Below are 27,311 nucleotides of genomic sequence, written 5' to 3'. Positions count from 1 at the left end.
TGATGCCACCTCGCTCATTCCTTTTATTGGTAATTGGTGCCTTTTCTCCCAATCAGTCAGGCTATAGGTTTTATTGATCTGCTCAACAAACCATCTTTTGGTTTCAATGATTTTTCATTATTTTTATGTTTTCTATTTCTTTGATTCCCTTTATTTCCTTTCTTATGCCTACTCTGCATTTGCTTTTTCTAGTTTGAGGTACAAGCTGAAGCCATCAATTAATGACCGTTCCTTTTAGTATTGGTGTTTAGTGCTATAAATTTCACCCTGAGTACTACTTTAATGCCTCTTATAAATTCTAGTGCTGTGCTTTCATTTTCTTTAAGTTCAGATTTCTTCTTTGACCCACGAGTGATTTAGACATGGTTTATTTAGTTTCCAAACATTTGAGGAATTTTCTAGATAACTTTCTCTTACGATTTATAATTTAATTCCACTGTGATTAGCAAACATATTTTGTCTAATTTGAATCCTTTTAAATTTATTGAGATTTGTTTTATGGCCCAGAATATAGTTTATCTTTGTAAATGTTTCGTGCACACCTGAAAAGAGTGTGTTTTCTACTGTTGTTGGGTGTAATGCTCTATGATGTCATTTGGGTCAAGTGAGTTGGTAGTGTTGAAGTCTACAGGATCCTTGATTTTCTCTCTACTTGTCCTATCAGTTATTGAGAGAGAAGTATTGAAATCTTCCACTATAATTGTGAATTTGTCTATTGCTCTTTGCAATTCTATCAGTTTTTGCTTCGTGTATTTTGAAGCTGTTGTTAGATTGTGATATTGTGATTTATAAAAAGAAATATATATATTTGTTCTTTGTCCCTGTTTCTGGTACAGAGCTCCTAAAACCCTTGGAATTTCTTAAGTGGTGAGAATGGTAAAAGTGTCTTTTGTTATGTTAAAGAGGTTACTTATGGAAAGCCCCTAGGTAACCTATGGATGGGGGCTTGTTGCCAGGGGAACCAACCATGTGATTAGAGGGATGGAACTTTCAATCCACACCCCCTCCTCCAACTTCCAGGCAGGGGATGAATCAATTGCCATTGGCCAATGATTTAATCAGTCATGCCTTGTAATGAAACCTCTGTAAAACCCCAAAAGAGTGGGGTTCAAAGATCTTCGGGTTGGTGAACACATGGAGGTGCTACGAGAGTGACGTGCTCAGAGAAGACATGGAAGCTCCATGACCTTTTCTCCATACCTTGCCGTATACAGCTCTTCCATCTGGCTGTTCCTGAGATAGATCCTTTTATCTAGTAAGTAAAATATTTCTCTGAGTTCTGTGAGCTGTTCTAGCAAATTAATTGCACCCAAGGAAGGGCTCTTGGGAACTTCTGATTTATAGCCTGTCGGCCAGAAGCCCAGATGACAATCTGGACTTGTAATTGGTGTCTGAAGTGTGTAGGGGGAGCCAGTCTCATGGGACTGAACCCTTAACCTGTGACATCAGACACTATCCCCAGGCAGATAGTGTCAGAATTGAGTTGAATTGTAGGATACCCAGCTAGTGTTGGAGAATTCTTGGTGGTGGAAAAAAACACACACCAGAAGATGCGTAAACAATAAAATTGTTATGTCCTCTTGATGAATTGACTCTTTTATTATTATTAAGTGACAATGTTAATTAGCATTAATATCTTTGCTCTGAAACCTATTTTGACTGATATTAATATAGTCACTCCATCTTTCTTTTGATTAGTGTTATCATGGTTTTTCTTTTTCTATCCTTTGACTTTTAACATAATCATGTCTTTATATTTAAAGTGGTTTTTTGTAGACTGCATATGCCTCCGTGTGTTTTTTTTTTTTTTTTAATCTAATCCAGTAATCTCTGCCTTTTAATTGGGATGTTTGGACCATTTTCATTTGTTGTGATTATTGGTATGGTCTGGTTTAATATACAAACCTACTATTTGCTTTCTTCCATCTTGTCTGTCTTTTGTTCTCCTTTTCCATTTTTTTGGGGGGGGCTATTTTTTATTATTCCATTTTATCACCTTTGTTGACTAATTAGTTGTAATCTTGTGTGAATGTGTGTGTGTGTATATGTTTTAGTGGTTTTTTAGATTTATAGTATACATTTTACCACAGTCTACTTTCAATTGAAATTATACACTTCACATATAGTGAACCTTCTAATTATGCTTCCATCTCTCTCTTCTCAGCCTTTGTACTATTATTCTGATACATTCTATTCTACCTGTTATAATCCCCACAATACCACAACACGTTATTATTTCTCCTTTAAATGGCCCATTATCTTTTAAAGAGATTTAAATACAAAAAAGAGCCTTTTATATTTACTCACATATTTATCATTTCCAGTGCTTTTTCTTTTCTGTAGGTCTATTTGTTATGATTTTCCCTCTGCTTAAAGGACTTCCTTAACATTTTTTCTAGCTCAATTCTGCTGGTGAGGAATTCTTTTAGCTTTTGCACATCTCAAAAAGTCTTTATTTCCCCTTCCTTTTTTGAACATCTTTTTGTTGGTTATAGAATTCTTTGTTGAAAGGTTTTTTTCTTTTGATACTTTAAAGGTGTTACTCCACTTTCTTCTTTCTTGTGTTGTTTCCCAAGAAAGGTTTTCTTTCATTTTTTTGTTTCTGTCTATGTAATATGCCTTTTTCTCTGGCTACTTTTAAGATTTTTTTTCTTTATCACTGGCTTTGAGCAATTTATGATGTGGCTTAGTGTAATTTTCTACATGTTTTCTGTGCTTGGGTTCATTAAGTTTCTTGGTTCTGTGAATTTATAATTGTCATCAAATTTGGAAAATCTTCACTCCAATTACACATAATAAGCCAGTAAAAGTCATCCCACAATTCACTGTTGCTCTGTTGTTTTCTCCCCAGTCTCATTTCTCTGTGTTATATTTTGGATCTATTTCTCTGTCTTCAAGTTTACCTATCTATTCTTCTACAACATCTCAGTGTATTTTTCATCTCAGAATTATAGATTTCTTCTCTAGAAGTTTGATTTGAGTCATATTTATAATTTCTATGTGTACTTGACCTGTTCAGTCTTTCCTTTGGCTTATTGAGCATACGGAATACAATTATAATAGTTTTAATGTGCTTGTCTAGTAATTCTATTGGCTGTATCATTTCTGAGGTGGTTTTTCTTGATTTTTCTCCACATTATGGGTCTCATTTTCCTGCTTCTTTACATGCCTTGTAATTTTTGATTGGATGCCAGACATTGTGACTGTTACCTTGTTGGATGTTGGATATTTTTGTGATCCTATAAAGATTCTTGAGCTTTGTTTTGGAACATACCTATGTTACTTGATAACAGTTTAATCCTTTTGGTTCTTGCTCTTTATCTTTGTTGGGCAGAATCAGAAGAATGTTTAGTCTAGAGCTAATTTTTTTCCCACTACTGAGGCAAAATTCTTTGGAGTATTCTACCTATTGCCATGCAAATTTTGAAATTTTTCCATTCTTACTAGTGGAAATAGGCACTACTCTCAGCCCATTGTGAGTTTTGGAAAATGTTCCCCTTAATATTTTCAGGTGGTTCTTTCCCAAGCCTTCGGTAATGTCTTCACATGCATGTATTGATCAGTATTCATCCGAAAACTTGAGGGGACCTGTCTTCTGACCTCTGGAGCTTTGTGTGCCATTCTCTTCTCTCCATTATTTGACTTGCAAACTTTAGCTGCCTTAGCCTTCCTGGACTTCTGGGCTCTATCTTCTCTCTTCAGGGAGACTGCTGAGACCTGCATGAGTTCTCCTCCTTCCAACACAGCCTGGAAACTACCTGCACTACTCCAGGGCAGTCAGGGCTCACTTTGTTTCTCATCTCTCAGGGACCAGTCCTTTATTACCTGATGCACAACATCTTGAAAACTGTTCTTCATACATTTTATCTATTTTTTCAGTTGTTTTAAGTAGAAGATTAAATTCAGTCACTATTACTTCATCTTGGCTGGAAACTACAGATGATATTGGAACACTTGGAGAGCTTGTTAAAACAGTATGCAACTTGAGCCATACTCCAGTCTTACTGATTTACAGATTATAGCAGTGAGGCGAGGGTATGACTCTACAGTTGTACACTAAAAATACGCCAGGTATCAGGTTTACAAAGTTAAAGTTAAATTAGACATAATGCTTGTTTACAAAAGAGTTCACAATCCGTGTGAAAGACTAGTTCTTATGGTATTCTTATGTATTAAGTATAATATCTATATACAGAGTGTTACGGAGCGTCCTTATGAGGAAAGGCATCCAAATGTAGCCCCATGGTGGCCAAGGGAGGGTTAGCAAATGCTTCCGGAGAAAATGAAGGAGGAAATTTGTAAAAAATGGGCTGGAGTTAGTTGCATTAGTGGAAATAGGGGAAGAAGAGCAGAAGACAAGAACAATCCAAGGGGAGAAAATACTGTTATGAAGGCTCAGAGGTGCAAGTTTGCATAATACATTTGGGGGATGCAAATAGTTTGGAATGGTTGGGTCAAAGTGGAAGAAGAGGTGGTCTGGTCTCCATCCGTAAAAAGAGACTCCTTTATCCCCAACATTTATGCCTTTCAGTGTGGGGGAAGAAAGTAAAAGAGAATAACTCATTTTAATTGAGATGGGTAGGGTAGTGAAACATGCGATCATAGATAAGTCCAATTTTCCCTCAAAGCTGAAAGTATGTCTCATTAATTCATCCATTTATTCAAAGGTTTATCAACCTTCATCAGAGGTTATTAAACATCCATTTTTCATCAGGTTTCATGCTGGGTGCTAGGGATCCAGAAATTTGTAAGACTCTATAATTTGACAGTATTTTTTAAAATTGTTGTGTGTCTTAAACATTTTCTATGTAACGTATTTCACTTACTAGAAAACCTCATTCTGAACAGTATCAATTTCAGAAAAACAATCAGTGACTGCTTTGAGAGGAGAGGAAATTTTCAGCTGAGCTGAGGGCAGTGCCTAATAGTGAATGTAAGTGAACCCTGAGCGCCAAATGCCAACCACTGTTGTAAGCACTTTTGATGAATTAACTCCCTCTGATCCTTACAGAAATCTTAGTACTATTACTTATTACTTATTTTAACCATTCTCTTGTAAACATTCTCTCTTTCCACATCATAAGTGGTCTTTCCACATATTTATTTTACCAGGTACTAATTATTACACTACCTCAAGAAATAACAAAGAAAATCCCAGAGACCTTGAGAAGTAGAGGTGGGGTCACTAAGAGAGTTGTGGGTGGTAGGAGTAATTGTTTTTCCCAAGTGGATGTTTTTCAAACTGCCAAAGAATTTTCCCAGAGAAGTGAGTCAAAAAGGCAGATATGGCAGTATCTCCCTAAACTAGTGTCTACAGTAGTAAATTCAAGAGTCTCTTTGAGCTATGTCTACCAACATGAACAGCAACATCTTCCTAGAGGCAAGCTTGAAACAATGTCATTATTAGGCCATCCCAAGTGTAGTTTAAAAAATAAATAGTACCAGAAACCAAAGAGTAATCACATGCACGATTTGTCATTTCGCCCTTATGAGATCAGCCAATACCTGTAACACACTTTCTGTAAAGCGGCTAGCAGGGGCAGTAGGATGGTTTCTGTTCTGAACATTTGAAAGGAAAATTGCCACTTGTCCTTCTAGACTTCCTCACACACTCAATGGAGGGCCTGAAAAACATGGATGTCAAGGACCATGCTACTACATTCTATGAGCTGGAGACGAACAAGGCATCTCCTGATGCCTCCTGACTCACAGGAATAATGTGTTTGAACACTTCAATGCTCCATCTGCCTTGTGCATTTTAATTTTCTCCCTTGGTCTATGCTGAGACTGATGTACACAGGACCACAATTGGACAATGAGTATTCCAGATTACAAATCTTCTGATGTTTCAGTCTAATTCTTCATGTGATATCCCAAGTACTTTTTCCTAGAAAGGAAAAAAGAGAAATAGATTCTTAAAATTCCAAGTTTGATTCACTGTTGAAGTGAAAACATATGCCTGTTAACTCTGCTGTTATCCCAGGCATGGCCTGAGGCTTGGAGACTGTGTTTGGGTTGGGGGAGGGTTTGGAAAGGTGACTGGCATCTGTGGTATGCCTGAAAGGAAAACATCAGCTAAGGACTTAGGTTGCGCTTCCAGGGCTAACAGGCTCCATGGGAAAAGGCTTTGATTCTGTACTGAAAATTCAAAAGAGTAGATACTGCAAGGTTAATGACTATGGAGGTTGCAAACCTCTCCTTTCACAGTGCTGTAGAGTGGGTGAGGTTGCAGGATTGCAGGCTAACTATGTGAACCATGCTCTACAGTGAGGAAAAAGGGCCAAGGAATCAATTAAAATCTCATAGTAGCTTATTCAGCATGCTTGGTAGATAAAGTTGCTATTCATTCATTTGATTGATTGACTCATTATTCTACAAGTATTGGCTGAACATCTGTGTAATGGGAATTATGAGAGGTAAAAAGAGCATAAAATATGTAATCCTGCCCTCCCAGATTTGCAGTTCACTTGGGAAGATTAAATACTGAGATAGTTAGTAACCCTGAACTCCTGGAAAGCTTGTGCCTGGGAATAGTTTTCTTCCTTCCACACTGCTACAAGGACACCCCAGAGAGCCACCAAAATACCTGGGGCCAATGGAAGGCCATGGAGGCTTGCCATTCATGTCATCTTTCCTGTTTAGGGAGACTGAGCTCAGGTCTCAATCCCCATCTCCTTCACACTTTCATAGCTCATATCAACTCCTAAATATTCTTTTATCAACATCCTTCTTTATTTTTTGCAACTCTTTCTTTGTCACTTTGGAAAAAATAGTCCTTTCTCTCTCCTTTTTCCTCCTCCTAATTTCCAGCTACCTGCTCCAAATTAAACCTAACTATGGCCGAGACTTAAGATTAGGATTTATCATGACCTGGAAAAGTAACCTAATAAATTCTGAATTGAAACTACAAATGATAAAGAACTGGTGCCATCGACTTTTAAAGCCTTTGAAAATTCCCTTTATTATTTCTACCAAACAATCTATTTTCTCTGATTGGAACAGTTTTTCTCTCTGGTACCGGCAGCAAAATTAAAAAATAAGTAAATAAAAACGTTCATCTTCTTTTTTCTTTCCTCTTTTTATTTGCTTACTAGAATTAGAACTGCTATTTGTCATAACACATTTATTGAAATATACCATAAAATTCATCCTTTTAAAGTATATAATTCAATGGCTTTTAGCATACTCATAGAATTATGCAACCATCACCTTTATCTGATTTTAGAACATTTCCATCACTACAAACAAACCTCCTCATCCATTAGCAGTCATTCACCCATTCCCTTTCCCCAAAGCCCAGGAAACCACTAATCTGTCTCTATGAATGTGCCTATTCTGGACATTTCATATAAATGAAATAATACAATATATGGTCCTTTTGTCTGACTTCTTTCATTTAGCATAACGTTTTCAAGGTTCATCCATCTGTCAGGACGTCATTCTCTTTTATGACTGAATAATATTCCATTGTGTGGATATACCACATTTGGTTTTTCCAGTCATCATTGATGAACATTTGGGTTGTTTCCACTCTGGCTATTATGAATAATGAATGCTGCTATGAACATTCATGTACACGTTTTTATGTGGACATTTGTTTTCAATTTTCTGGGGTTTATACCTAAGAGTGGAATTGGTAACTCTACGTTTGACATTTTGGGGAACTTCCAAGTTGTTTTCCAAAGGGACTGGACCCTTTTAGAATCCAACCAGCATACCAGAGGGGAGGGGGGAGGGAGGAGGGGGGGGAATGGGGTGATTAGGGACATGTGTGCGGGGATGGATTGTAATTAGTCTTTGGGTGGTGAACATGATGTAATCTACACAGAATTTGAAATATATTATGATGTACATCTGAAAGTTATATAATGTTATAATCCAATGTTACTGCTATAAAAACAAAAATTAAAACTAAAAAAAATTATTAAAAAAAAAGAATCCAACCAGAGGTGTATGAGGGTTCAAATTTATCTACATCTTCACTGACACTTGTCTTTTTTATTTTAGTCATACCATGGGTATGAAATGATATCTCATTGTGAACCCAATTGGCACTTATAATCTCTCTGGAAAAAAATATCAAGAGGCCCAACAGTGATGGTGTTTTCCTGTATATGATTGTGGTGCAACCGTGAAGTTTAGTAAGAGGGCAGAGGCTGGCGAGGACCTTGAGCTGGAGTGGTCAGGAAAGGCTCTGGGGCAGAGGAGGGACCGGAGGGAGTCGTGGAAGGAAGAACAATTGACGCTGAAATGATGTGGAATCCATCCTCAGCATAAGTTAAGGCTGCTCAAATTTAGAATACTTAAGAGCCCTAGTTGTTCAGATCAGCCACTTAAGGGCCATCATATCTGGTGCAAAAGTGAAAAATAGGAAAGAACAGAAGACTGGGTAAGCCCAATGGGCAGCCACTGAAGACCATGGTGGGCACTTCAGAAGATCAGCTGCACTTTCCCTCTGGGAGCCAAGAGATTAAACCTGTTTGGAGGCCCCAGAGTCATGCTGGCCATGCCTAGAGCAGACTCATACTTGTTGCTGGCCCCTGGACCACTCTAATGGAAAGAGGACCAAGGATAATGAGGGGCAAAGGTGTGTCTTCTGAGGAGCAACTTGAACAGACAAAAATGCCCTAGCCTTGCTGAGATTTAAAGCCCTGGGGTAAGGCGTTTTGACAAGGTTGACCTTATGAGGCCATTTGAACACAGCACTTTTAAGGAAATCTCAAAGGATGGGGATAAAGGATGGGCGAGAGGTTGAGGCTGAGGCACAGGGGTGAAGATGTCTGTTTTGCCTAATATCAGATAATTAAAAACAGATGAAAATTTAACTGTTTGCTTTTTAGTTTGTATCGAAATGTCCCTGTCAAAATGTCTGGGTTCAAGCAGCAATGACAAAGTGTCATGAACACTGAATCTCTGCATGAGTGTTAGCCCCACACCCTGTCAGCATCTGAGAGGATGAGGAAGTATCTGCCTCTCCTTGTCTCACTGCCAGACTTCCAGTGCCTGCAAAATTTGTGAAAACAGAAATTATATCTATCTAAACATTTTATATCTCAACATCTCTTCATTTCCTGTTACAGCTGACCAGTCCCTCTCTCCCCACACACATACCCTACATGCCCTTTGGAAGCTCAGTAAATATTTATTGATGATGAAGATAATCACTAAAAATATGTTCCCATCAATGGGATAAATCTCTTGTCACTTAAGTGTCCTAAACCCATGAGAACTGCTTCACAGATGTGTTCCCTTCACTTTAAAAAAAAAAAAAAAAACTTTCCACCCCATTCTTCTGAGTTCTGGGAAGACTCATATTTCAATAGGATGCACTTACCCATCCACCATGCTGCTGGACCCAGGGTGAGAAGTTCTCTTTCAGGTACTTGGTTCCAAAGCCCAGCACCCTATTCATGGGGTGGTTGTCGATGGCAGTGAGTTTGGCCATGACGTCTATCGCGAGAGCGGCCTTAAAGCTCTGAGCTTTGACCTCGGATTCTCCCCTGGTGTCCACACCCCTTAGGAACTGGTCGGTAATGGTCTTGAAAACAGAGTAGGGCAGCCCATCCTGGAAGCTGTTCATCAAACCCTTCTCTCTCTCCAGCTGCGTGCAAGAGAATAAGCCTTCAGTAGAGCTGCTTGGCCCAGTGAGGCAGTCTCCCCAGGTCAACAGTGGGCCACTGAAATACCCAAGGGAAAAACCCTGGACTCTAGCACAGCACCCTGCAGAACTGGATGGAGCATGTTCCTGCTCTGGGAATTTCTTTCATTGGGACAAACAAGTGATAAAACTGACCAGCCCATTCATTCGACATTCAGCAAACGTTTTCTGAGCACTTACAGTAGGCAGGTACTGTGGGTGATTAAGACCCAGGCCTCACTCAACAGGCTCACAGTCTGGTGACAATTGCAATATCGTGCCAAGTGCTTTGCTAGATGTCGTGTAAAGGACAGAATTCAAAGCCTGGAAATCATTGTCTTGGCTCAAACCCCTGCTCCACCTCTTACTAGCTGTGGAATCTCAGGGAAATCACTTCACCTCTCAGCGTCAGTTCTGTCTTCTCTAGACTGGGATGATGACAGTACTTATACTAGAGAGTAACTGAGTGAAACACTTTGCATAGTGCCCGACATGGAGAAGTGCTCTCGAAATGTTAGTCATTTTTCAGGATGCTACCAGAGCACAGAGGCGTCAGGGAAGACACCCTGAGGTGCATATATTCACTTAAAAAAAACCCAAACAAACAAATCCACCGATTTCTTTCCATTGTTATATTTTACCTCATATCCCTCTCTCTTTTTTTTTTTTTAAGATTTTATTTTTTTCTTTTCTCCCCAAAGCCCCCCGGTACAGAGTTGTGTATTTTTAGTTGTGGGTCCCTCTAGTTGTGGCATGTGGGATGCCGCCTCAGCATGGCCTGTGCCCAGGATCCAAACTGGGGAAACCCTGGGCCGCTGAAGTGGAGCGCGCGAACTTAACCACTTGGCCATGGGGTTGGCCCCTTATACCCCTCTCTTGAACCTTATGTCTCTCTGCTTTACCTCCTTTGGACTACCGTACCTTTAAAAAAATCAGTACTGCCTCTACTTCTTTTGAAAAATCAGAGCTTGTGTCATAAATCCTCCTTATAAAGCCATCCTTGCAATATCTGTTAATATGATGGTTGTCATGTGAAAACAGAAATTCTGTAGTGAGCAGGGACTAAATGTTTGAAAATCCTCTAGTTCTGTCCTTGAGGAATGATGTGCTGAGCAGATTTGCAACAAATATTCTTTCTAAAAGGGATATTCTGGGGATGAGTCAGATGCTATGTAAAGATTTTGGTGGAGTGGTGTTATTTTATGAGCCCAGCTCACCCCCCAACTTCTGGGAGGTGCAGGGGCCTATGGGAATTATCAATCTGAAGCAGGAATGACCAGCGTCCTCCACACCAAGAATGGGCTGCTCCTAATCAGTGACCAGTTGAAGAAGTTAGACTCAAAACCTCAGTGGGTGGCTGGAAGCCTGCACTCTGCCAGAACAGTAAAAGAATCAAACGCCAGGAAGAAACGCCTTCCACAGAGTACCCCTGCCCGCTTTGGTTGCACCTGCTCTTTGACCTCTCACGGAGGTGCAGGGTGAGCCCACATGTGCTCTCAGGGATGGGCAGCTTTGTTCACCTCTGTGGCCATGGTGGGGCCCCTCCCCATGTCACTGTCCCACTCTAGTGGGAACTCACACCCACACAGCACAAGTCAGACCTTCGGTGTTCCTACCACAGTCCTTTACTGGGGAACCACATAAAGGGAACAAAAACCACGCTTTCCACATAAATAATGGAAAGTATCGCCCCAAATCATCAAGAGAGTGCCTCAGGCATAGTGAGGTTTTTTAAAATGGTAATTTGTGGGGTGAAAATGAAAGCATCTCTCTTCATCACTGGAGGAGTCACCTTCATACCTCCTCCCATCCCTGGGCTCCCTGACCTACTGCAAGTCACTGCTTAGGAAGGCCAGGAAGGAGGTTGTCCCAAGAGCCATAGAACCTTCGAGATGTAAAAAATCCTCGAGGATATCTAAGGGATCCCTTGCAGTTCATGTACTGAACTGCTGGCTGGTTATTGGCCTCTACTTGAAATTCTTCTAGTGACAGGAAGATCATTCCTTCACAAGGCAGCCCTTGGCTTTGATAGGCAGCCCTAAGTGCTAGAAAGTTCATTCTTAAAATGGGGAGAAATCAATTGCCCCATAACTCTTACCCATTGATGTTAGTTCTGGAGAAACACAGGGTGTCCTTAAATCATGCACCATGTTCTATTTTCTGCTTCCTCTGCTCCCCTATCCATCCTTTACTTATGGCCCCAAAGCTCACACACCCCCTTCTCTTTTCTTTAGTCTGATATCCCCAGTTTTCTCACTGTTTCTCATTCGGCACCATCTCCCATGACCTTCACCCTCCTGCACCATCCTCAGGGCGCACCTCTGACAAAGGCATTGAGAGAGGAGCCGCTGAGCATGCTGTTATTAGGGTAGGGAGGCTGGTCAGTTAGTGCTGTTTCCCCCTCCTGCAGAAGCCCCAGAGGGCCTGACTTCTTCCCCATGGACCCTGGCAAAACAAGGGAATGGGTCCACAGGCCAGCCCCTGTTTGAGAGGCCCAGGAGACTACTCAGCAGTCTGTGGGTGGTGGACGCGGAAGAGATTGTGTTCAGAAGCTCTTCCGACTCTAGTGGGGGCCCGCTCACCAACTCTATCTGAAGGCAACTCTCACATGTTCCCTATCGGAATGGTGGGTCTCCACTTCTAAATGGCAGGAAATCCAAAGTTCTCCAAGTGACACTAACCCTCCTCCCTGGCTGAATTGCTAAGAACAGTCCAGACATTCTAGGGAGAGGTTTCAGTAAGGACGCCAGCCTTGAGCAGCTGCGGGACACAGATATCCAGGCTGCAGGGCAAATGCGAGAGTCTAAACTTCCCTGAGGATCAGTTACACGGGGAACTAGATTAATAATTCTATTCAGCAAGTTTTAATTTATATTGGTGTCTTTTCTTGCAATAACAAAGTTACTTTTTTCATTTCCAAAAATTCCAAGGAGGCTCCAGAAGGTTTACTTATGTTTTCCAAAGTGATTCATTTTTGAGATGCTGCCAGCATGAAGAATTTTCACTCCAAGGGAAATAAAATTTAGGACTAAGTGGAAACCAGAACTTTGAAAAGGCATACAACCTGGGGTACAATTCTGTTCTCATGTCCCAGTGTGCGGGCGCAGAAAGAAATCACATTTGTTCAAGAAGCTCCCTACCTCTCTTTGCAACTGATCCCCTGAATATTTCAGCAGCTCAACGATTTTGGCTATGTTTTGGTCTTCTTCATCTGTCAGGGGAAAATTCCAGTTATTTCTTTTAAGAGAAAAAAAAATCTTAAATTTTTCCAGTAACAATGCTTGTGGTCTGGTTAGATATTAGGACGAAGTGTGCTTGCTTTGTAATTCTTAGCAAATTAAATTTTGCCTCACCTCTTTGTTCAGGCACAAACCCTTCCACACACCCTCTCCTACAGTGCCCTCTTTCCTTTTTTTCTCCTTTTTTCTCTCAGCCCCCCAATTCTCACCATGAAATTCATCATTACATTTGCTGTAAGAATTTTGTTGATGTGAGTTGCACTACATATGATCCTATCTTTAAAGATATTTAGGAGAAGTATCTCTCTGGTCTTTAGGCTTCTCCTGAGCAGATGGTGCTTTTCCATATGGACACTGTAAATCTCCTATTTGATCATATTCCCCCTTGTGCTAGCTGCTAGAAGGTGTAGAGACAAATTTGTGGTCCTATCTAGGAGGCAGTACGGTCTTCCTGGCCTGCAGTTTTGGAACTAAACTCATTCCATTTTCCTGCTATTTTCTTTTTACATTATCTTTCAAACTTGATTTATTTTATCGAAACCTTATCTTAAAATTTATACTTTGTATGCCGTGTCTTTACAACAAGGTGGGGTATAAGTAAATAAAATTTGGAAGTTCTTCCACTTCAAAGGCTAACACGGCAGATAGAAAGATGGCCACAGTTGGTGTGTTGTGTGTGCAGTGGAATGGGGGAGGTGGCGTATGATTGTTCTTGTCTGAAAACATGCTAACAACTAAATTTGATGAAAATGGTCATTGCTATAGAACAGAATCCAAACAGAAAAGCCAGTTACAGAGAGAACAGCACTTTTTTGCTGTTGGCACAATCTCTGAAGTCACTGAGTCCTCATGTTTGTCCCAGGTAAGAGGGAAAGAGGTGCCAGGAAATTAATCCAGCACATCACGTCCCAAGAAGGTCTCTTGAAGGGCAAGGTAAGAGGTAGGTGGGAAGTCTGAGACTGAAGTCACCTGGGAGAAGAAAGAATGTGTGTTTCCATCGCCCATGTGTAGATTTTACCTGCTGCTGCCCCTGTCTGGGAACGTTGCTGTAAGAGTGGCCCGAATTTCTCACATGCACAGAGGATGAGAGTCTTAGCTTTAGCTTGCTTTGGGGTGTTGCTTCACCTCGCCCAGCACATATGAGATGGCGATAAGTGGAGATGCTTTGTTTTTCTCAGACTCAGAGGGCTCTCCTCTCCTCTGGCTCCTCTCTCTAGGCCCTGGCATAGTTTGTGGTTCCAATAGTACAGCACCGGCTGGACAGACCCACCACTCTGCTTCCGGGTTTGGGAGACAGCAATACCTTTGGAGGGAGGACTTTTGCCTTGTGCTTTGGCATGCTGCCAACCGGCATGTCACCTTTGTGACATGTCATGTGATATGTCACCTTTGCTCCTCATCCTCCACTGGAATTTGAGGAAAGAGCCATGAGCGAGGGCCATGGTTAGTGAGAGATGTGGGACTGAAATTCTCTTCCTGTGGCACTTGGTCCTGTTCCCCTCAGCTCCGGAAGTCCTGCCAGTCTGATGGGATCTACAGTCCTAGCTATTGCTACTGTTTTGGTGACAAATTGACCCAGTTGGGTCACTACTTCTCAGTTCTGCTTCATATTCTGCACCAGACCTGGTGTCTGTCAACCCGCTTCTTTTTCACAGGAACACAAGGCAATATTAAATTACAAATCTCTGGGTGGACATTCCATCTACACCCCAAGTACTCCCATGAGCAAACTGGTCCTTGGCCATTGCTACCATGGTCACCTCTAATACTGCATTTCCCCCGTGGACAAGGTTGAGTGCATGCTCTGTACTTGCGCCTCTCGCTCAGTGGGAGACTTTTCTTTGGACTTAGTGGTGAGCTGGGTATGTTGCTTCAATCTGCTGGCACACACACCTGAGCTTGGGCTGGTCTCTTAAACTAGAGGCCACTGCCTCCAGCACGTTGCTGTCATGCCCTTGGTCCGGGTCAGCAGAGATTCTCCAGTTGCAGAGCCCTGAGCTAAATAAATCCATAAATGCTCATATACCTCTGCCTGGCAAACATCCAACCCCACACGAACACTCAGAAGGGAAGTTTACCTTTCTTGGCGCTTGCAGCTGTAGACTGGGAGCACTCGGGCTGAGGGGGGTAACCCAGTTTAATAAACCCGTCAAGCTTGGCGCGTCTTCCATTCTTCCGGGGCTCTTCTGGAGGTGGCCAGGAATAAACAATTTCAGCAACTCGGTTGGCAATGGAGACAACTTTGGGATCCACAGCTGAAACAAGACAAAATGATGCTGAGAGGCCCGTCTCAGAAGAACCTCGTCTAGCTCATTGGTATGCACAGTTGCCGGAAATGAAAAGACCAGCCCAGAGTGAGAGGAAACTGCCTGGGAGTGTGTGGAGGCGGGAGGCCCATTCTTCACAAAGCACTGGCAGTTGCCTGGCAGAGGCTGGGAAGGGTGGGGGATACACAGAGGAATGACTGCCACCTTGAAACAATTGCCCTTCTGCACCCTCTTTTTGAAGTCTTGCAAAATTAGGGTCCCCTTTCCCCTTTGCAAAGGAGGAAACACAAAAGGGAGTGCTTAGTTTTTTGCTTGAGGGAATGCTCATTATGCTTTTATTTTTATTCTTTTTTTTTCTTAGACATCCTTTATATCTTGGAGAGCTGGCCCCTATGTGCATAGGAAGGCATTCAGTAGTTGACAAGCCTTTGGGGGTTGGTCACTGAGGAAAGAGAAATATGTCTGCTCTCAGGCCATGTTCATTACTCAAGCCCATTGTCAAGTAAACTCGGAACTCCCCTAGCTCGTATGGTCACGTGTCTTCTCTCTCCTCAATGTCTACTGGGAAACATCCAATTAAAGCTGATAGGTCCACAAGGATGCATAGAGTGCAACCCATGGCCTTCAAGAATTTATAGTTCAGAATTTATAGTCACTTATTTGCACAACTAACTATAGAATAAGGTATTTTTGGACATAAAGGTTTAAATGGTATTGGCCCAATGACTGTCATAGCCTGTGAAAGATGTCAGCTTTGCCCCTGGTCAGGGATGAGTGGAGAGGGCAGGCAGTGTCGCTGAGTTGTTCAGGAGTAAAATTTTCATTGTCATTTTGTCATTAAGTTGTTAACTTTCAGAAGCTGGTACAAACACTGGCTTTGATACCCTATGGGGCAGTCATATCATGTAATGTTTGAAAAACACTATTTAATTCACAAGACTTGAAGAAAGTGACAGAGCGGGGTTTTGGCTGGAAGGGTGGGGGTGCCAGGGGGAAGTCCTGGGCTTTGTAAAACAGGATAGATGAGAGGGGCAAGGCCTGGGTCCCGGGAGGGATTGTGTCACGTGAAAAGCAGGTTTTGACATCTGTGGAACTGCCAAGGTGATTTCTGGTCCTCTTTCCCTGGATTCTTCCATAGCACGAAAGCTTTGGTGCTCGCCCTTCATCCCTCGGGGCATTCACTGAAAGGCCATGGAAACTAATGCTGTGTCCATACGCCTTCCTTTAAAAAAAGACACTATGGCCTCCTTAAAAAGCCATATTTCTCATGCTCCGTCCATAGGGTTCAAAAACACAAGTGAATTACAGAGAGAAGAATTGGACAGGTCAAGGAGACAGGGATCAATGCTGTTCCTTCCCATTTTAACAACCAAACCAAATATGCTTTCCACTCTTAAATCACCTTATTGCAGCCCAACCAGCCTCCTCTTGAATGCTGGCCATCCATGGCCCCTGGCAAGGAAAGGGCAAGAGGCTGGAGCCCAAAGCCAGCGGGAGCCTTCCCTTGTGTCCCGCAGGAGATGGGAAAGGAACGCTTACATTTTCTACCTCTCAGGCCTTGTGCAGCCTGTCTAGGGTGACCAGAGCATGGCTCTTCCACTGGAAGTCACAGTGTGTCCATCTTGCACTTAAAGGAGGCAGACGAAGGCCCCCAAGCTCCCTCATCCTCACCCTCCAGCCCCCACCATGTGGCAGGGCAATCATAAGACCACTAGCAGGCTCAGAAGTACCCAATCTGACTAACCTGTGTACGGTGGTTCATTTTCTATGAATTGGTGGGCATGGAAGGACGGATGCAGATGAAACACGTGCAGGAAAAACTAAAAGCAGACACGTTTTGACTCAGATGAGCTAGTTCTAGTCAAGATTCCCATCTTGAATACCTTAATTTTCCCTTCTTGTCAGAGTTGGTCCCATCTGATAGGCAAAGGAAGATTGGATGGGGTTGGGGAGAGAACAGAAAGACTGCCCATCCTTTCAAGTCTATTTTAGGGGGTCACTGTGGGGCCAAGAAGAAAAGCAGAGCAGGGTTGGGAAGGTGCCAGTCAGCCTTTGGCCTGAGGCATTTGTTTTAAAGGGATGGGGCAGGGAGTTTGGGAGAGATTTCCATATAGTTGAGACTATTTCCCACACAATTTCCATTTCCTCCTTTCTTAGTAACAGACCCCTGAAGTGTCAGAGGTAACAATGGATCCAGCTGAAAAATCTACATTTCCCAGCCTCCCTTGCAGTAGGGCGTGACCAATGAGATGTGCAAAGTTGGGTGCAGTTTTAAGAATGCTCTCTAAAAGAGAGCTGAATTATCTAGAAAGGAGACACCCTTTTGTCCTTCCTTTGCTTCCTCTTTCTTCTTCTTTGAAATGTAGACATGATGGCTGGAGTCCCAGCAGTTACTTTGGAATATAAGGAATATAAGGTTGGAAGCCACTAGCTAAGGAAGGACAGAATAAGAATCTCTAATGACTGGGAAGCTGCCATATCAGGCCTGGGCTACCCAACTTTGGTCTTCTTTTATGGTCTCTCTTTATTATTTAAGCCACAGTTATTTGAGTTTTCCACTATATGTTGCTGAACCTAATCTTAACTGCAACATTCCACATGTAGCGAATCATAACTGTGGGGAAACCAAGATTCAAGAGTAAAAGAACTTGGGTTGATAGTTTCTAAATTTGGCGTCGATGTTCATTTTTCTGCTTTTAAGGCCTCTCGCTACTAAATTTTCATCCTGGGACATAACCTCATAGTTCTCACTTAGCCTGGTGTCTGAGTCCTGGAAATGGCAGCTCAGGCTAAATTGTGACCTTTAGTTAAAAGAACCCAGGTGAAGCCACCTGCTGAGCTCTGATTTCTATGTGGCAAAATAGAAATAGAATGCAAGGCTCTCATGAGTCACATCTGACATGAAACCTGCTAACCACCCAGATAGTTAACAAGAAAGAGAGGAAAGAGAAACGTGGGAAGAGAGGATGCTCTGTACATAAATGTTTAAAGCTAAGCCTCCTTAGGAAGTAATAATTTCTACTTTTTTAGGGATATCTGTATATCTATATAGAGCTTGTGAAGTTTTAGAAAATAAAAAAGGTCAAATGATACTTCCATAATATTGAAATACAGAATATCATTTATTTCAGGAAAGCTAGAAGATGAGAGTCTGTAAAATCGTCCTCTGTCTCCTGGCAAAGTCCAGAGACCAGGCCAAGCAGAAAAGCCTATTTAGGTGCCTCCAAACTGTTGTTTGCTCCAGAGCTCAGCCACCACCCCCAGCAGAAGGAGTCTGCTGTACCACTGCGGGGAGGAGGAGCGCCCCAGATAATCCAACCCTAACTTCTCCTGTCCCAAATTCTCTGTCGAATGGGACATGGAAGTTTCCTTGATCATAGTGAATGATCTAAAGTTGTCCACGTCAGTCACAGCATTTAAAATTGAGACATTACTGCCACCTGTTGACTAATTACTGACAAGTTACACAGTCCAATCAGCCCAGCAGGAGGAGGGGTTTTCTTTTAAAATCTGGGCATCAGGCACTGGGCTTTGGGCACGGGGCATTGTTGAAGGGGAAGAAGATGCTTATGCCAAGGTCTGTGGATGAAGGGCAATGCTCCATGATAAAGCCTTTTGTGAAAATCTTTTATTCAACATAAGTATGTTGTCTCACTGAGGGAAGATTTTTGTCAAAATGCTTCTCAGTTCTTTTTTTTAGAGTGGTTTATACTTTGAAAAGTATTTTTGTCTACAGCTACCTGATATTTCCATCCACCGTAAGAGGCGGGAGGGATGTTCCAGTATACAGATGGAAACACAGAGGCCCAGAGACGTGAGTTGACTTACCTTAGGAAGAGTGGCAGCCTGAGCCCCTGTCTGGGACTCTCCTTTAGATTGGTCTCTGGCACAGAGGATTGGGAATTTGGGCAGCAAGATTATTTATAGACCATGGAGCGAGAAAACCAGTCCAGTCACACTTCACTGCCATCCTCTTCTTTTCTACTCAGTCTTGAGAAACGTAGGGCAATTATTATTGAATTTTTATAAGTTGGGAGACTCAAGCACAATGAGTGCCTGCCTAAGGCCACATTACTAGCTGGGAGGAGATGAACATGCACACAGAGGAGAGAAAGATTTGGTTGTGGGACGGAAGGAATTCTCAAAAGCTTACCTTCGTTCTCTGAGGACTGTTCCACATTAGAAAGGGACCTCGATGACTGCCGACTGCGAGGACCCTGATGTTCCGGTACTCCTCTACCCTGAGCATAGACCTCTGTAGGTGAGCTCTGTGCATCTTCCCCCTTCTCTATGACTCCAAAGAGTGTTCTCCAAGAAGACTTTTTCTTGGCAAGGTTTATAGTCTTCTCACTGGATTTGGAATTTCTGCAAGGCCACGGCACCTGTGTCCATGAATCGTTTTCTGAACAACTCGCCACTACTTTCTGGGACAAACTTCTTGTTCTCAGCGGCTTTGGTGAGATGACGGTAGAGGTGTTCTTGAAGACATGTTGTTTGACATAGAACGCCAAGATTTTGAATTCTATGCTGTTTGGGTCATCATCATCCAGGGGGATCTCCTCCAGGTCACATGCACTGGTGGTGCACATGGTGGGCCTGCAACAACAAAGTCCACATGCATCCTTCTACCTGTGGGCAATCTGCTCTTTGTAGGTTGGGAGAGACAGAGGTAAAACTCAATAAGCATTTATTGAGCACCTATTCTGTTTGTGCTCAGAGGCAGGGGGTAATCAGAGATGGAAAAGCCAGGGTTCTTTCTGAAAGTCCCATCTTAAAGAGATGAGGAAGAGAGGCATGCACATAGATAACTCCAAGCAGAGAGTGAGCTAGGAGCTGGAACAGAGTTGCAGGCAGCCCATGTGGGAGCTGGAGGAGGAATGGAGAGCTACCGATAGGGTGAATGAAGGCTCCTTGAAAGATACAAAGGGTTTAGACTGGTGGATGGATATTGGGCTAAGAACAGGATGGGCAGAGGGTAGACCATGGGTGAACTGAGGATGTGTTTTAAGAGTGGTGAGAGAACTGTATAGAATAAGCATGTGGTTGTGGATAGCTGGGGCTCAAGGATGCGGAGGGACAATGAGTGAAATGGCATTCGGGGCCCCATTAGGGGGGCCTTTGAATGTTGGGCTGAAAGCTTTGCAATTTCTCATGTTGATTGATCAGTACATTTCAAAAGGAGCCTAGACCGTGGAGGGCGGTTAAAAGTCTTCTTGGGAGAAGTAGGTGGGCAAAGGGGGAGGCCACTTAGGGAGAGGGCAGTGTCTGGGGTCCCTGGTCCTTCTATCCTCTCTCCTTTCTTTACCCTCTGCTTTAGCTTGTAGAGGTTTGCTTCTGTTTCTTGCCGTATTTGGCATTCCATGTGAGATTTCATATGAAAAAAATCCTGCTATTTTTTACAAGTTTGAAGGGCACTGGTGGAGGCAACGGAGAGCTTTTCGAAGTTTTGGGTGGAGAGTGATGTGATCACAGACATGTTTTAGAAAGATTGATACCAGCACTAAGATGACAGGGATGGAGGGGTTTCATCTTTATTTTCATATGAATAACCAGATAGATGTAATAAACCGATTTTGCTCGGTTTAAGCTTTCATGATGTAACTGTTTTTCTGGTTTCCGGCTAGGAAATCATTTCTTTTTGGTTAATATTCTACTTTGCTTTCTTCTGTTGTGTGTTAAGGACTACATTTTCCTTTTCGTCCCAGATGCCATAAAGCCCAGATCGACCAACTCTTGTTGGATTAAAATTTCATAGGCAGTGGGTGGACTGGAAAACAGGCTGGGCATCTCAGTCTAACAGTCCTGAGTTCAAATTCTGGCCATACCACTGACTAGAGCTGTGTGACCTGGGGTAGGTTACTTCACCTCTCTGAACTTAAGCTTCCTATAGGTAAATTGAAAATAATAATAGTTGTATTACAGGAATACTGTGAAGGTACAAGATAATGCATTAGAAGTCCCAATCCAGAACCTAGCTCAAAAGTGGTAGCTATTATGTTTTTTCTAGTACAACTGTCATCCCAGGCCCTCTGACTCTGTCCTTGATGTGGCTCTTAATCGTGTTCCCTTCTCTTAACTGTCCTACTTTAAGACTGTCTTTTGGCACGTGAGCTGGTGTGATAAAGTGAGGTATAGTGATACTAATGGGATTGACTGGCATATCCCTTCTTTTCTCTCCACTGTACCCTCTCATCCCAAAGATGGGACACTGACTGCAGACAGGGCTGGAGGCAGTGTGACAGGTACAGCTAAATTGGATTGGGTGCCTGGAGGCCGATGGTCAGGGCTGGCTCAGCTTCTAACTTGCAATGTCCTTGGGCAGTCACTCAACCCCTTGGTCCTCGGTTTCCACATTGGATAGTCTCTAACTTAGCCCTCCGATTCGATTTGAAGGAGGCGTGGGGGCTGAAGTAGCTCCCCTGCCAGCCTGCCGGATGCTTCCCGTTTCCATCCTTGTTTCCTCTCCTTTATCTGGAAGATGTTCACACTGGCTGATACAGAAGCTGTTCCTCTGCAGAACTGCTCCTTGGCGAGGCCCTGAGAAAGCCATGGGCCCTGGCTGGGTGAGTTCTGATGGAGGCGAGGCCGGGAGGGGACTGCAGCGGGCTATGCCAGGACGTCAGGTGCAGATGGAGGGGACAGAAATGGATTTCCCAGGGTGGCCAAGGGCAGAGTTGCAAAACCTGAGACGGCTACTACACACACAGACACATTCACACGACTCCTAAGCCCCACAAACCCGGCTCAGGTAACTGAATATAAGCAAATGCTTGAGGGCTGTGGTGCAAAGTCGGGGCATGACCACCAGGCTTCCTCCTCCCTTCTGTCTGTTCACATTATTGTCCTGTTCCAGGGCTTTGGTTTTGACAGTCCTTCCCTCATCTTCTCCCAGTTTCACACTCACTATGCACCATGGCCAACCTTTCGCTGTCAGGAGTCACTTCAACATCTGTGCAAAGCACGTGCACCTCGCATCTTTTCCACCCTCCCGCCTCCCCCTTCCCACCCTCCCCCACACGCATCCTCTCAGGTCAGCAGTTCACCCCTCTCTCGGTGCTGGGTTAAGTCACACGCCATGGAGATCTTCTGCCAGGTCTTCCAGTTTATCTAGATGTAAGTACCACAAAAACAGGCATGTTTGTGTGCTGTTTTTTCTGTGCTGTATGCCCAATGACAACAATTATGCCTGATACAAAAACGCACTGGACAATGACTTATGGAATTTTTTCCTATTCTGAGATTGTCTGGGTTCAAATCCTGACTCTACCACTAGCAGTGATGTGACGTCTCTCTCTATGCTTCACTTCCCTCATGTTTAAAATGGGGATGATAATGGTACCTATTTCACACTCTTATGAAGATGAAACGAGTTAGGAAAATGAAATGAGTTAGTATTTGTAAAGCATTTAGACTAGAGCTTGATTGAAGCGTTTGAACAAGTATTTGATTTAAAATAATATTTATGAGACCCACTTAGGGCAACACTGTTCTAGAAGAGCTCCAAGGAGTTTTCGGATGGTCTGTTGGGGTGAGCGCAACATTTGGAATGAAAAGATAGGTTGAAGAATTGCTTTTCATACTTAGTGGTAAAGGAACTCAGGCAAATCACTTAACCTCTGTGAGGTGTAGTTTTTCCATTTATAAAATGTGATTCATATTATCCAACTCTCTGACTATATAGGAGGATTAAATAACAAACTGTGAAAATCCTTCATAAACCATAAATAATAATACAAGCATCGGTCTGTACAGAGTAGTGGCTAACGTGCTGGTCTCTTGATTCAGATGACCTAGTTCAAATCCTGGGTCATCTGCTTACTAGCTGTGCACCCGGGCATATTTCTTAATTTATTTGTGCCTCCACTTTCCCATCTGTAAAATGGGGATGAAAAACTCCCCTGCGTCATCAAGTTGGTATGCGGATAAAAATAATTAGTATAAAGAATTAGTATATGTAAAGCACTTAAAATAGGGCGTAGTCGATGACAAATGCTCAAGAAATATTGGTGTCATTATTTGCTAAAATTATATTATTTTTATAGGGTGCCTTTTCTACAAATTTTAATATGTTTATAGAAGCAAGCTCAAATGCAGCAATTAAGGAAACTAGTGACATGCAAATATTAGGTTTAGCACAAAATCCATACTCTTTTCCTCTACTTTCCTGTAGTCCTATATATACATATATATAACTTCTCTCCCAGTCTTCTCCCAGAAGCTGGGACCGCTTTCCCAGCACCTAGCATAATGCCTGACATGCGGTAAGTTCTCCACAAATATCAGATGAATGAATGAAAAGTGATGATAGAGCTTCCAGGTAAAAAGCAGCGTGTCCAGTCAAATTCGAGTTTCAGGTTAACAACAGGTAAATTTTTAATATAAGTATCTCCCAACATTGTATGGGACATACTTATACCAAAAAAGTATTTGTAGTTTATCTGAAATTCACATTTAACTGGGTGTCTTGTGTTTTTATGCAAATCTGGCTACCCTGTGAAGGAAAGATGTTGCTGAAAAATATTGAGAGCTGAGGTACATGTAAGCGAGTAAAATGGACCAAGAATCAAGACTGAGCAACCTGAGACAAGCAAGAAAATGAGCCAGAAAGAGTGAGGAGAGGGCAGGATATGTGGTCCAAACTCTAGGCAGCGGACTTGGCGTTGAAGGGGCTGAGCCAGGAGGACGCCAGAGCTGGACTGTGTCAGGAGAGGATTTACGAGGTTGTATAGTCAAAGCTTCCTTTCAAATTGGGCAGCTCAGGACGCTGTAGGCAGGAAGTGCACGGCCGACAGGAAGTATGTCCTTGGGGTAGGAGGGTGGGCCCTCTCCTCAAGCCATAATACTATGCTTCTGAAGAAACCTCCATGTAAGTTAAAGAACAAATAAACAAAACCTTTCTAATGTAGTATGCGGACTGTAAAATTGTGTGTGTGTGTGTGTGTGTGCCTGCTTGTATGTGTAGTGGTGTTGGAGGGAGGGAGGGTCTGACTTCTTTAAGAAACAAGTTTGCTAAATGCCGATTCAGGAGCAACATCAGAAAAGGGGGGAAACCACTGAGGTCAAGATGGAGCACACAGGCCTTCCATTTGGTGAGAGAAGAGATTTCTGTTGGGTTACAGGCACTGGGTACTTGGCCCAGCTGACAGGCCAGCCAAGGAAGAGAGGGCCGCACAAGCACAGCAGTGCTCAGGCGACAGTGTTAGCTCAGATGCTGAAACATAGTGAACAGGCGCAGCGTCGTCCCCCTGCGCACACTCGTCGTGGGTCAGGGGCGTGCTGTGGTCCCTGTGGAGACAAGCCTTGTCTCAGAGCCGTGTGAGCTCGTGTGGCACACCTGTCGAAAGTAAAAGCCCAACTTTGGGGTTTATGGGCACTTCCATGTCAATTTTATGTTTATGTTTCTGGACAGGAAGCCCTGGGTGGGGGCCCTGGGTGTTGGTTCAGGGCCTGGAGGGCGAATGGGCTCCGGAATGAGACCTGCAAGCTCGTTCTAATTCAGTGACTCAGTGGACACAGCCCTCCCTTCTCCTGTGTATTTACATACCCTCTCCTTATCTAGAACAAACCAGGGCAAACCTACACTCCAACGCAAGGTCACAGGCCTTCTTTCATTGGCCTCTTTTCCTTCCCCGAGTGCTTTCCCTCCAGCCCCCTGGATGGCCAAGGTCCTCCCAGCCTCCGCAGCTGTCCTGAGGAGCAGCTGTCCTGAGAAGGCCACCGGCGCCTAAACTCCTGCTGTGGCCAGACCCCTTTGGGGATTTTTCTAGCCCTGGCTTCATTTGTGGAGGTTAGATTGCACTTCCCTTCCCATGGCAGGTAATGGATAAGCACACGGAGGACACAACACGAGCGTGTGCTCTGTGGTTCCACTCACAGAGGCTGCCACAGGTTGCCAGGGTAAGCTGGACAGAACTCACACTAGGTTCCCCTTGCAGGGCCTGTCCCGGGTGTGAGGGGCGTGGAGGAGCCCTTGGCAACAGGCTCAGCCAAAGAGCTGACTTCCATTGCCCTGGAGGCATAGACAAGGCCCGAGTGTAATTCAGGGGTGTAGATGCTCACCCCCAGGGAGGTTCCCAGGACACCTTATGAGCTAAATTTTGTCTGGTTGCCTTGAGCCTGCCCCTCAGCACCCTGTGTCCCCTTATGCCCATCAGAGGCTGCCCTATTCTTTCCTCCCCCGAACTTCAGAACTTTGAGCGTCTCCTTCCTTCTCCCCTGTGTGTCATCTCTGAGCATGACAGGTTCTTTAATCCTAAGGGTGAAGTGAGGTATGAGGTAAAACGTCTTAACTTCCTACAGTAGAATCTAAACTGAGAGACAGAGCCTTAGGTCATATTAAGTAACAAAGGACTAAGGCTCTGAGTGAAGAACAGGGGGGCAGGGAACTCAAGAGTGGAGGGAGTTTTGTAGAAAGGAGGGAGAGGAATTTCCCTTTTTATCCGGGGCTTGTACTCAAGGAAGTCTCTCGGGGGTCTGCCAGGACTGGACCTTGTGCCTGAGTTCCTACAGTTTCTACAGCTCAAGACTCTGGGCTCAAACCCAGGGATTCCCACCCTCAGCCCCATCCCTACTCTAGGGGAGGGAGTCAGCATCTCCATGGGCTCCTGCCACTGACCAGCTGTCATGTCATCACATGCCTTGTCACATACTCACTGAAGAGGACTGCTTAATGTTACAAATGTTTCATCCACTTACATATTCTTAACTGAACCATCCCAAACCTTCTGTAGCAAAAGAGAAACTTAAACAGCTTTCTTTCTCTTTCCTTGAAACCTGTTTTACTTCCTGAGACTTACATAATAGGAACTTCTTAATAAACTCAGTAAAGGTCTCCCCCAGTTAGGTCACCTCATTAGTAAAGCCAGGACTCAAGACACACTGTGTCCTCCTGGGCAGCTGAGAATGAAGACCAGTGCCTCCTGGTGTTACCTGGTCTCGAAGCTGTCAGTGGCTTCTCCGGCTGCAGCTCGGGTAAGGATCAGGTCAGGAGGGATATTTCTGTATCTGAGTCTCTCTCCACGAAAACTTAAGAGGAAACTTTCACCAGGTCTTCTTGGCTTCTCATTGAGGAAGGATCATTCGGATGTAAGACTACATCCAGATGTAGCCTCTTCAGGTTTGGGACTGAGGCTGAGGAAAGGATTACCACTTCCTTGTTAAGCCCTGCCCCTGGCTTTTTACTGGAGGAAGGACTGACCTTTGCCCATGTAATTTAACTCTAAAAGGAGTTCTGTATCATTTATCAAGGAGTCTCACTGCCCTTAGGGACAATTACGTGGGTGTTTTCCTGATAGTTCTTTACTTTCTTTCCATTTCATCAGTTTAACGAACGTTTACTGACTGCTTCATATGTGACAGATATTGCACACATGTTTAATCTTAACAACAGTGAGAGGCAAGTGTTATGATCCCCATTTTACAGATGAGGGAACTGAGGCTCAGAGAGGTAAAGTATCTTGCTAACGGTCCCTATCAGTTGACCTGAGATCCAAACTCTGGTCTTTCTGCCTTCAGGCTATACCGTGTTACCTCTCCTATGAGATTCAAAGATGGTATTCAAATAGAACCACTGAAAAAACTTTAAAAACAGAATCCAACCCCAGCCATAGAAGAAGCCACGAAAACTCATTTAAAGACCGAATGTCACAATTTTAGGGATATAATTTCCTATGTATATGAAAGAAGAAACGGTTAAAAATGATTTTCCACTCTATCCAGATTCTTAACTGAAACAGACATTTATGACCATACTTGTGATCTTGAAACCATGAGTGCTGGCTGGTTGAAATGTGAAGATGAAGGAAGTGTGAATGGTGAAAGAGGAATTGAAGTTAATTTCAAAAAAAAAGTAAGGGAAGAACTGGCCATTTAAATATTGGGCAAACAGATCCTTGAGAGCCAAATGAAGTGTGGTTATGGGAAAGTAGTTCCTTTGTGACTCAAAGTGAATTTTAACTAGCAAACTAATATTTGTTGCGCATAACATTCACCAGTCTAGTCAACTGAAGGGGCATTAAAGAAATACTAAGAACGGTTATTCTTTTTTTAAAAAAACTTACAGTCTTTTTTTGGAAGATGAGATCTATTCATTTGAAGCAATTTAAGAATTGACGAATGCATATAATCAATAACTAAATCACCTAGTATGGACTATGGTTGTTATTGGAG

At 43.2% G+C, this 27,311-nt stretch overlaps 1 protein-coding gene across 2 annotated transcripts; it reads right to left on the bottom strand.

The window, feature by feature from the left end:
* Positions 1–1,961: 1,961 nt before the first annotated feature.
* Positions 1,962–26,296, bottom strand: BCL2L14 (BCL2 like 14). Of its 2 annotated transcripts, XM_070494267.1 has the most exons (7): positions 26,073–26,252; positions 22,187–22,250; positions 19,297–19,739; positions 14,955–15,131; positions 12,778–12,848; positions 9,335–9,601; positions 4,637–5,887 (listed from the first exon to the last, which is right to left on the bottom strand). In XM_070494267.1, exons 3-7 carry the CDS (start codon positions 19,730–19,732, stop codon positions 5,849–5,851), a joined length of 990 nt encoding a protein of 329 aa, XP_070350368.1. In that variant the 5' UTR covers positions 19,733–19,739; positions 22,187–22,250; positions 26,073–26,252; the 3' UTR covers positions 4,637–5,848. The 2 variants fall into 2 exon arrangements, with proteins under 2 accessions (XP_014701084.1, XP_070350368.1); XM_014845598.3 differs by lacking the exon at positions 22,187–22,250 and having other exon boundaries at positions 1,962–5,887; positions 26,073–26,296.
* Positions 26,297–27,311: the final 1,015 nt, after the last annotated feature.

This window comes from Equus asinus, chromosome 22 (assembly GCF_041296235.1).
Source record: "Equus asinus isolate D_3611 breed Donkey chromosome 22, EquAss-T2T_v2, whole genome shotgun sequence".
Taxonomy (NCBI): Eukaryota; Metazoa; Chordata; class Mammalia; order Perissodactyla; family Equidae; genus Equus; species Equus asinus.
Note: the sequence above shows the minus strand (reverse complement) of the source record. Positions and strands in the feature narration are given on the sequence as shown.

Excerpts from the sequence above, each read along its gene's own strand:
- BCL2L14 (XM_014845598.3), bottom strand. The coding sequence starts at position 19,732 with ATGTGCACCACCAGTGCATGTGACCTGGAGGAGATCCCCCTGGATGAT. Across the intron at positions 12,849-14,954 it reads AGCTGCAAGCGCCAAGAAAG|ATGAAGAAGACCAAAACATA; the intron begins GTAAACTTCCCT and ends TTCCCCTGACAG. Across the intron at positions 9,602-12,777 it reads GGGATCAGTTGCAAAGAGAG|CTGGAGAGAGAGAAGGGTTT; the intron begins GTAGGGAGCTTC and ends TCTTGCACGCAG.